Source organism: Prunus persica, chromosome G1 (genome assembly GCF_000346465.2).
Source record: "Prunus persica cultivar Lovell chromosome G1, Prunus_persica_NCBIv2, whole genome shotgun sequence".
NCBI lineage: Eukaryota > Viridiplantae > Streptophyta > Magnoliopsida > Rosales > Rosaceae > Prunus > Prunus persica.
The window spans coordinates 22,450,007-22,461,122 of NC_034009.1; the positions used below are offsets into that span (position 1 = coordinate 22,450,007).

Here is an 11,116-nt window from a genome sequence, read left to right on the forward strand (position 1 = left end):
CTGCTTACAATTTACAGCTGCAGGATGAATAGAGTCACCCAAAAGCCCTCATTCTGAAGAAAATGTGGAGTTTAATCCTCCCCCCTAAAGTCAAACTTTTTCGTGGCTTCTTATTCGGAAAAGACTGCAAGTTAGAAGCCATCTCTACAAATTTTTACCTAATATCAATCCATAATGCCCTCTGTGTAAGAATCATATGGAGACTATTAACCACTTATTCTTTGAGTGTCAGTTTGCAGTGAATATCTACAGATGCACGTATTTTTTCCCTAACTATGCTCATCAGAATTGTGATGGCATTGAGTGGCTGGCTTCGCTACCTCATACCAAGGTTGCCGATGGCTCAAATGTTCTTTCCAAAGCTCTTCTTTTATGCTGGCAGATCTGGGAAGCCAGGAACAACTGCATTTTTAAAGACATCGATCTCCATCCAGTTAGAGTACTAAATGTGGCTGGTCACATTGGGCTAGATTACTGGAAAACTAACTCTTGCCTACCCCAGAAATCTACTGGAAAGGTTAACATCAAGTGGGAACCACCGCCGCTAGACTGGGTTAAAGTGAATTTTGATGGTTCAGTGCGTGGTAATCTGGCTGCAACTGGTTTTGTGATTCGTGACTGGAATGGTAATGTTCGTTTAGCTGGCACTAAAAACTCTGGTCAAGTTTCTATTACAGTCGCAGAGTGTTTGGCTCTTCGAGATGGCCTGGCTCATGCTATTCATAAGGGTTGGCAAAAGATCCTTGTGGAAGGTGACTCAAAGCTTATCATTGATTGTATTAATAATCTGATTTCGGTTCCTTGGAGCATAAGTCTCCTTGTGCAAGACATTTGGTTGCTCAGTTCTTATTGCGAAGAGATTTCTTTTAAGCACATTTTTTGGGAGGCCAACTTTACTGCAGATGCTGTTGCTAGCTTAGGCCATAGTCTTACTCCGTCCTGGTTGTGGGATAGGGGTCTTCAGTTAAGCTGTTCTGTTCCTTTCTATTTTGATTGTTTAAAAACATACGGAAAATATTCAGCAAATCTATTAAAAACATACGGAAAATATTCAGGCATTATATGGGAAAATTTTAATTATTTAATTTAATTTTTTGTAATTGTAGTCCTTTTTTCAATATACCTCTGGATAGCACTAAAGACACTTCACAGTGTGATTATGCTAAGGTTAATAGCGCTTTTACCCCAAAGTAGAGCCGGCTTATGACATGTGCGACTGCACAGGACCTCCAAAAATGAGGGGCCTCCAATTTTTTTTTTTCTCTTTTCCTGGAAGCATTATATTATATATAAATAATGTTGCGTTACAATCTATATATATAAAGTAAAAGGCAGAAAATGGTGAAACATTCAAAATACCAAAAAATAACATTGGTTAATTCAAATATTAAAAATTAAAATTATTAATTAAATAAGGATAATATGGTAAATTCACATTTTTTTCATATTAAAAAAATTAAAATTAAAAAACAAAATCAGATAATAGGTCATACTTTTATGGAACATAACTACTCATATTATCTTTTTTTAATTCTTTAAAAAAAAAACCAATTAGAACATACTCCAAGAGGCTAGTTTTACAATTATATATATAAAATTACAGCCCCGATCTCTTGGACCACAGGGGTCCAAGAGACTCTGGTCACCCATCGTTGGATGTAACATCCAACGATTCAAAAAGTTTATTAAAAAGAGTGCAAAAGTGAGTGAATTGTTGAATTTACATCCAACGGTGAGTGATCACAAATCTCTTAAACCCCTATAGTCCAAAAGATTGAAACTGTATACAATTATTACTATTATTATAAAATTGCTTTACAATTCTCCAAGCACGTTTTTGTTCCCAACAACCTCTCTCTTTTCTCCTATTCTTTTTTGTATTTTGGTTGAATCCATGTTCTCCTCTTTTTGATTAAAAAAACATTTTTATCCTCTTCTTCCTTCTACTAGTTCCAATTTTTTCACATGATCCTCATATCAACATTTTCATTTTCTTTCCATTTTTGGCTGGTTTGGTGTAGTATATCTGACCATTTTTCCCCCATTTTTGTCTGACTTGCTGTTGCTGTTGTTTCTCTGGCCATTTTTTTTCTTTCCATTTTTGCCTGACTTGGTGTGGCTTGGTATAACGTGTATTATGTTACGATATTGGAAAACATCATATGGAATTGAAAATAGATATAGAAGACAATTGAGTGGATATGAGTATGTGAAATAGTCATTAATGATGATTTTGGTTTAATTTATAAATTTTGAAATGTGAAAATTTTACGACAATTTTTTTTTTAAAATTTAACATATAGGGTTTCATCAGTTTTCTTTGCACAGGGCCTCCCAATCTATTGGACTGGCCAGGGACGGGCCTAGAAATTTTATGTCGTAGGGTCATAGTGTAAAAGTTCAATTTTTTTTAAAGATTAAAATAACATTGAAAATAAAACTACAGTACAATCATTCATAATTCATGTAAAAAACAACATTACAAATTACAATTGGCCACGACGAGGTTTCATATTTTGAAAACGTAGCATTATAGCTTCATTTTCAATACAATCAAAAACATCCTTCTCAACATAAACAAGCAAGCTATCACTCAACCATTGATCTCCCATTTTGTTCCGAAGTGGACCTTTGATAATATTCATGACGGAGAATGCCCTCTCGACTGAAGCAGTAGCAACCGGTAAAACTAGAGCCAATGTAATAAGCAAATACACATAATTGAATGCTCGATGCATCCTTGTATCCACCATTTTTTTTGCAAGATCACCAATCCCTTGCAAGTCAGAGAAATCACTACTCGAACTTACATAATGAATATAAAGCTCAAGTTGATCATTAAGTACCAAAAGATCCCCATCCGAAAAGTCTTGAGGATAAAATTGAGCAAGACGAAGTAGCTTTTGTTTATCAAAAGCTACAAATGAATCATTCGGACTCAAACATGCCAAACAAATAAGCAACTCAGTATTTACCTCATTAAAACGATCATCTAACTCCGTAAGTTGCTCATCAATGACATAAATAAAGAGCTTCAGACGATAATGATGACGATTTGTCTTTATTGGAGCATTACGCCTTGACCTCCCTGGAAGTACGAAGGCCTCATCCATGTTAGGAACATCAATATGATGTTTGTCACAAAATGAAGACACCTCTTCAACCAATGCATCAAACCCATTATTCCTCATCCAATGTAGCTTTTCCTTGCATGATTTCACCAAAGCCATTGCCTTCACAATTTCTTGATCTTTCTTTTGCAATGCTTGTGAAACATCATTTGTGAGTCTCAATATAGCCTTCATTAAGAATAGGTGAAACACAAACTGAAAAGTAAGCATTTCCATTTGAATCTTATTTGCTTCACCGGTACTATCATTGGGATTATCATCAATAATCATTTGAAGCACATGAATCACAGATGAAAATATAGAAATGATGCTAATAATGGTACCGTAATGTGAGCTCCATCGTGTGTCACCGGCACGTTTGAGACTTGTTTCTTGATGCAAACTTCGCCCCGTTATAAGACAATCATTTTCAAAAGCTATCACAAGTTCTTCTTGGAGTTGTGCTCTAAGTGCATCACGCCGCTTACACGATGCTCCAACATGGTTAACCACACTATTAGTGGTTGTGAAGAAAGAGGCAATATCAATATTCTTCTTTGCTACGGCAACAAGTGCTAGTTGAAGTTGATGAGCAAAGCAATGAACATAGTATACACAAGGTTGTTCTCTCAAAATCTTTGTTTTAAGGCCATTCAACTCACCTATCATATTGCTAGCTCCATCATAACCTTGTCCTCGTAACTTGGAAAAGCTCAAACCATTGGAAGAAAAGAATATGTCAATGACATCCTTTAGTGAACTTGAAGTGGTGTCGGTAACATGTTGAACCCCCACAAACCTTTCAATTACATGCCCTTTGTCATCTACATAACGCAACACCATAGCCATTTGCTCTTTCACAGAAATATCACGTGCTTCATCCACCAATATAGAAAAGAATCTATCTTTTAAACCACTCATGATGACATCAAGTGTTTCCCCGGCGCATGCATTGACAATATCTTTTTGAATCTTTGGAGCTACTAACTTGAGATTCCCCGGAGCATTTTCCAACACAACTTCTTTAACTTTCTCATCATTGTCTGCAAGGAATTGCAATAGCTCCAAGTAATTTCCCCTATTGCTTGAAGTGGCACTTTCATCATTTCCACGAAAAGAAAAACCTTGTCTCAATAGAAACTTAGTGCACTTGATTGATGCAATTAAGCATCTTCGATATGCCATACGAGCTTGTTCAGAGTGTTTGCTCACAGCCGTTTCAATATGTGTATTTTGATTCATCAAATTTGTAGCGGCTTCTCTAGCTTTATTATGAACACTACCAACCGGTCCAACATGCACCTTCATTCTTTCTCTCCCTTTCTTCCAATTCTTAAACCCTGCTCCAGTGAAGGCTTCACTACCCACTTGTTCAAAATTGGATTTAAAGAGATAGCAATAAAGACAAAATGCAGCATTTTTAGATACACTATACTCCAACCAATCAAATTCATCAAACCATTGGGGAATGAAGCGTCGATTAATTCCTGAGATATTACTTTGTGGGAAAGAATGACCTCTAGGTTGACAGGGTCCTTTTTGTAGATATGTTCTTCGAACCTCATCTCTAGTATTACTATCATACTCAATCATACGAATTCTTAGTCCCGGGTCTGCCTGAAGATTAGCCAAAACATCATCTAACTCACTTTGTCTTGAACTTGAAGTTCTTGAACTACCCAATGATGACTTTCTCTTAAAAATCTTTCCATAATTCTACATAAATTAATCAAAATAATAACTAAAATCAATTCAAAAGAATACCAAATTTATACCAATTAACCACAAAAAATTCATAAATGAAACATCCAATAAATCAAAACAATATAATACAATCATAAATTCAATTTCAATTCAAGTAATTTAGGTTTAGAGTTATAATTTACCTTGAATTGTGAGGTGGTGGAAGCGGAGGCAAGCTTTTGGAAGCGGCGGAGCTGCTGGCAGCAGCGACAATAAAGGATTTGGGGTTTAAAGGCTTGGTGGGGAAGAGGGTTAAAGGTTTGTGGGGGGTGGAGATTGGGGATTTAGGTTTGAGGGTTTAGAAAATAGGTGTTTTGGAGATGAAAATTCGGGAGGAAGCTGTGCAGCAGATACAATATGTTCTGTTTATTTTTTTTAAAAGACCTGGACCAAAACGACGTCGTTTTGGCCAGGTCTTTTAAAAAAAAATTCGCTGGTCCAAAACGACGGCGTTTTGGCCAGCGAGTTTAAAAAAAAAAATTCGTTGCTGGTCCAAAACGACGCCGTTTTGGCCAGCGCGTTTTAAAAAAAATACGCGGGGCTGGTCCAAAATGACGCCGTTTGGCCAGCGTGTTTTAAAAAAAAAATAAGCTGGGCTGGCCCAAAACGACGCCGTTTTGGCCAGCCTGGATAAGGGCAATGGCAATTACTATTCACAATAATTTATTTTTTATTTTTTATATTTAAACGATTAATTTTGATAAGATTTTCGGTTGCTACGTGTTACTATTTATTATAAAATTTCAAATAACATTTTCGGATTAGGGGCGGTTTATTATAAAATTTCAAATAACATTTTCAGTTTCATATTTTGTTATAACATTCAGATCTCAAATTTCATATAAGATTTTCGGTTTCCATGTGCCGATATTTATTATAAAATTCTAATATCATATTTCAAATAAGATTTTCACCTCTAAAGTTGTGCCACATGTCATCTCTATTTTTTAAATCCCTCTATAAAACTACATCCTCAACTCAGACCTCTCACACCATTTCCTCTCTATCCTTTCATTTCTCGAATTTTACAAAACATATTCTACTCTCAGTGTCTAACCTGAGGAAGGTGTTGGAGAGGCAATAGCGAGAAGATGATGAAATCAGGCGTAAACGTGCTGAAGAAGATCGTGAGTTGGATGAAGTTGTTTTAGCGGTGCGTATGCTCAATCAATCAAGGCAACACCACCATGGTTGTGTCCTGAACGTGGACAGACATAGGTACTCTCGAGGTAAGAATCTCTTGGAAGATTACTTCATTATATCATATTTCTTATTTTCGAGAGAGATATAGAATGCAGCCTCATTTAATAAAATAAAAAAAATCATGCATGATGTTTGCAATTAAGACATATACTTCGATCAGAAGTATGATGCTATTGTGGGGTTTTGGGTTTTCTTCCGGAGTATAAACTTACAGCTACTTTACAAATGCTTGCGTATGGGGCATCTGCAGGCCAGGTGGATGAGATTGCTAGGATAGGGAAATCAACTATCCTAGAGTGCTTGGTCAGATTCTGTGATGCAATAGAAACTCTCTACACGAGGGATTACCTCCGCAAACATAAGCCTAGAAACCTCCAAAGGCTTCTACAAAAAGACGAGGCTCGAGGTTTTCCAGGCATTATTGGAAGCATCGACTGCATGCATTGGCAGTGGAAGAATTGCCCAACTGCTTGGCAAGGAGATTGTGGGAATAGGAAGGGCCAAAAAAGTATAATTTTGGAGGCCGTTGCATCATTCGATACTTGGGTTTGGCATGCCTTTTTTGGAGTTGCAGGATCTCAAATCGACTTCAACATGCTTGGTCAATCTCCGGTATTCAACGATGTCTTGAGAGGTCATTCCCCCCAGATTACGTATCAAATCAATAATACTGTATACTCGAGTAGGTACTACCTAGTCGACAAAATTTATCCAATGTGGACGACATTTGTCAAAACAATTCAGAATCCCCAATTGGAGAAGGAAAAAAGCTTTGCTGCCTTTCAAGAGGGTTATAGGAAATATGTGAAAATGTGTTTTGGTATCCTGCAAGCTCGTTGGGAAATTATTAAGGGTGCTGCTCGTATGTTTGATGACGAGGTGCTTCGGAGCATTATGATGACTTGCATCATCCTCCACAACATGATTGTGGAGGATAAGTATAATTATGATGCCCAGAGATGTTCGAACCCGATCCCATGAACAAGACATTGACAAGAATTTATGAACGGCCCCTGGGAGCAAATGGACAATCACTGGAGCACGAACCTTTGATTAGGGGCGGTTGATACAACAACCATATGATTGACCATTATATGGAAATGCAATCTTCTTATGTTCACAAGAGACGTCAAGTTGACTTGATCGAGCACTTATGGGCGATGAAACGCAATCATGGTGGATGAAGGCAAGTTTAATACTTTGTTTTTAATAATGGTTTGTTTTAAATTATGGGTTGTTTTGCTTGTGGTTTGTAATGAATTAAGGTTTATTTTGATGTATGAAATGTTTTTAATAAATAGTTATATTATTTAATGCTTTCTTTATTCAATAAAAGAGAAACAATACAACAAATTAATACATATGACAACTTTTTCAATACAACCTAATAATGTTGATCATTTAACCAATCTGTGTTGCTAGGTCCATCATTATGGAAAAGCTTTCTTCTCATAAAATCCCTTCGTTGTAGCTTCAATAAGACTTTGTTTTAGAAGACATATGGCTTGTATCCATGGCCATGATTTTCATCTCTCTTTCCTCAATGTCTTGTTGTTATGCTTGCTGCCTTTCAATTGTATATGCTTCATATCGTGCCTTGTCAGCTTCTTTTTTTTTTCAAGTCTCTTTCAATTCTCAGTGCTCCGTTCTTAGCAATTTGCTCCAAATTTTTTGCACATTCAGTGTTTGAAGTGCTCCCTCTCTTGGCATTTGCCCCATTTCTCCTAATAAGCATCAGCTCACGTTGGATTGGTGAGTCTTAATCCATTGGGATGTCCAATGGCGAATCAATTGCCAGTGAATCGTGTAGCAGCGTCTCATTCAACATAACCTTCAGACCAGTGGAAATAATTTTGAATCTCGAACAATTCTTCACAATGTCCCAACATTGGTGATTGATGAACTTTTTTTGCCTTAGCTAATGGCACCGAACCACATTTGTGCTTGAACAATCTATTTATAAAAAAATTGAAAATGCAATAAAATATAAAACAAAATGGAAATGCAAGAAAATATAAAATAAACAAATGTGACATTAAATTGAATAAAACTGCATTTAGAAATATTTTAACTCGTCGTCAAGATTTTGACCGCTTTGAATGTTCTCCCTTGCTTTTGCCAAAGCATCTTTTAATTTCCCTAACTCTTTATTCAAAATTTTCCACCTACTAGCCCAGGCCATTTCCGTACTAACCGAATCCGATCTTTCACAAAATTCTCCATGAATTTTTCTCCACATATGAGAGGACTTCATCTTATTGCCCGTGATCGGGCAATGACCAACTTTGACCCAACACTCACACAACAAAATATCTTCCACTGTTGTCCACGCGCCTCCGGCTTCGATGGAAGAGGCCATTTGTATTTTTACACAAATAGAATTTAGTAGTAGAAAATTTTGTGTGGAAAATGAATAATATTGATAGGTATTTATAAAAAAAAAAATTCCATAATTTTTTGATATTTTTTGGCCAAAAAATGGACAGCTGTTGAATTTAATAAGAGTTTTGGATCCAAGGCTCCATAAGACGTCACGTGGCTTGTAGCCGTTCGTTTCTGACAGCTGTGCAAGCGCCAACGGTAAATTTTTTTTGAAATTCTTGCACTAACGCCAGCCTAACATCAACAACCCGAAGGCAAGAAGACAGGTTAGATCTCCCTGTGGACTTGCCTAGGCTCGTGGGTCCCATGCCTTGTCCGGGCTGGAACTTACACACTAGAGTCTCCTTCCAGGCCTAAGGCCCCCTCCTACCTGGGCTAGCCCTTGGCGGTGGACTTGCTCTAAGAAAAATCTAAAAGGGAAACAATAAATAGCACATCATTCAACAACAACAAAGATTGTATATAACAAAGAGTCTCAATTGCAAAAATTCCATCAATTGGAGAAGACACCACCATTCTTTGGAGTTTTAGGGTTAACAAATCTATTATTGACCCTTTTTCGGGTCCTCCTTGTTAGAATCGGCAATGTTACTAGAATCATTAATATGCTCACTGGTAGGGGATTCAGTCACTAAATTTTCAGTAGAGTACTTCTTAATTCTCAAGGAAATAAGAATGCTAGAGCCAATTCCTAGTACAGGAAAAAGATATGACCAAATTTGAGATTTCTGAGAGCCAGATGCTGAAGAAACAGCAGCACCAGCCAAACTGCCAATCGATGTGTTCTGTAAAATCATAGGCATGCAGCCAATAACTGTTGGAAGCAGAAAATCCACAACAAACCGAACTCTTGTTGCAGCAAGGGCATAATTTATGATATAGGAGGGCATTGGCGAGAAGCGGGCAAGTAGAACAAATCTCCAACCATCTCGCTCAACTCCTCTGGAGAGGACAGCGAAGTACCTATTCCTCTGGACCCACTCCATTGCTGAACTTGAGCTCTTGAATATTAACCTGCAGAATCCACAACATTAAAGCATTCCTAAAAGCAATTATTGAACACGCACATGAACCGCAACCTAATCAACAGAGCATTAATCACAACAAATTGGCACAGGGGCAATTGGAGTTGTCATATGAAGAATGTAAAACGTTGCAAGCAATGCTGCTCATAGGTTACTAGGTTAGTGTATCATATTATTTTGATCATATTATGAATGGTATTTGATACCGGTACTATGCATTCCACATTACAGGTACCTAGGTTAATTCTTCTGCAGAAGCCCTCATACTCATCTAAATCAGAATTAAAAAAAACTTTTCTTTACTCAAAAAGTTTAAATCACACTTCTAGTTCTATACATATGTAGTCAATGACTCAACTTACAAGATAACAATGATAACTCTATCTAATCCTCTGACAGAGTCTTAGATTCACCTCTACTAGTTTCACAAAACCATACATTTCATACTTTATTCTTTCTCATGCTGTAACTCATCCACCCAAATATTATCATTTCAGAAACAACCTCTATCACAGAGCATTAAACATATACCTGTATCACTAAACTGTTTTTTAATATAGCTCTTTCATTTCAGGCATGAATTCATTAAAAAGGGAAAAGGGTAATTAAATTTTTTTGTGGTGGGGGTGATTACTGTGTAATTTTTCATTAAATTTCTCACCTTTCACCTGTTATAAAAAAACTTGAAAAAGCACAAAACTTTATCTCACAGTAATTGACAAATGATCCCTGTCCTGTGTCTCTTTGATACAAAATCCAAATTCTGACAGTTATACCTACACTTTTATATTAAAATGATTCTAATGGCCCCCAGATCTTGTCGAACTGTTGATAAGAAAAGGGCAAGCATTGAATTAGAAGAAGTACCTGCCAATCCAAAAGGAGAGGGAAGCACCGAGCAGCTTGGCGGCAAAGACGCAGAGGACAGCCGGGAAGAAGCCGAAGAGAAGAGAAGCGGCGGCCTCGAAGAAAATGGCGTAGGGCAAGCAGAGAGCGAGAGTGAGGGTGTGGATCGCCACGTACAACGGGATGGCCCATACTCCCAGCCGATCAGACAATTCACCAAACACCTTCAGCAGAGCGTCCTTGTCCCATCCGTACAGCTTTGTCAATTCCCTTCCAATCCCAATTATCCCCACCACCAATCCTATCGTCCACCATCTCTTCCCCATTTCTCCTTCTTTCTCTGTCTCTTTTCTCTCTGTCTCTCTCACACTTCTGTTACACCATACGGGCTACGGCATTGAATACCCAGATAGATTTTCATGGGCCGGATCCATGTAATGGGCCCTGTATTTTATTAATGTGCCTATTTGTGTCATGAAGGATAATTAGTCATATTTGGCCCACTCACTATTCTTCTTCTTATTTTTGTTTGGTTCGTTCTGGTTGATTTTATAGCATGTTTATAGCAGGTTAATTCAATTTCAATTCCTTAATTTCTCCATAATGGCTACTTTGGGCTCTAGCAATCATGAACAGTGATGAACGGCCCCTATGGCTTTTTTTTTTGCCAGCCCAAAATAATATACCCTGCATGTTGAAAAATATAAAGTCCCACATAAAAAAATGGACTAAATAAATTACAAATTATAATAAGTGGTTCCATTTCTAATAATAATGAGGTCTTTTATGATAAAACTTGTCCTCATG

At 37.2% G+C, this 11,116-nt stretch overlaps 2 protein-coding genes across 2 annotated transcripts; both read right to left on the reverse strand.

Annotated features, from left to right (window-relative positions):
- Positions 2,487–8,415, reverse strand: LOC109946817 (zinc finger MYM-type protein 1-like). Its single transcript, XM_020555681.1, has 2 exons — positions 8,251–8,415; positions 2,487–4,826 (listed from the first exon to the last, which is right to left on the reverse strand). The coding sequence occupies exons 1-2, from the start codon at positions 8,413–8,415 to the stop codon at positions 2,487–2,489; spliced, it is 2,505 nt and encodes an 834-aa protein (XP_020411270.1).
- Positions 8,868–10,790, reverse strand: LOC18788232. The gene is made up of 2 exons (XM_007225932.2): positions 10,331–10,790; positions 8,868–9,452 (listed from the first exon to the last, which is right to left on the reverse strand). Exons 1-2 carry the CDS (start codon positions 10,633–10,635, stop codon positions 8,984–8,986), a joined length of 774 nt encoding a protein of 257 aa, XP_007225994.1. The 5' UTR covers positions 10,636–10,790; the 3' UTR covers positions 8,868–8,983.

What these genes read in the sequence shown, in the direction of transcription:
- LOC109946817 (XM_020555681.1), bottom strand. Translation starts at nt 8,415, where the DNA reads ATGGCCTCTTCCATCGAAGCCGGAGGCGCGTGGACAACAGTGGAAGAT. An exon ending in TTTGTGAAAGATCGGATTCG is followed by an intron (nt 4,827 to 8,250) that starts GTTAGTACGGAA and finishes TAATTTATGTAG; the next exon opens with AATTATGGAAAGATTTTTAA.
- LOC18788232 (XM_007225932.2), bottom strand. Translation starts at nt 10,635, where the DNA reads ATGGGGAAGAGATGGTGGACGATAGGATTGGTGGTGGGGATAATTGGG. An exon ending in CTCTCCTTTTGGATTGGCAG is followed by an intron (nt 9,453 to 10,330) that starts GTACTTCTTCTA and finishes TGGATTCTGCAG; the next exon opens with GTTAATATTCAAGAGCTCAA.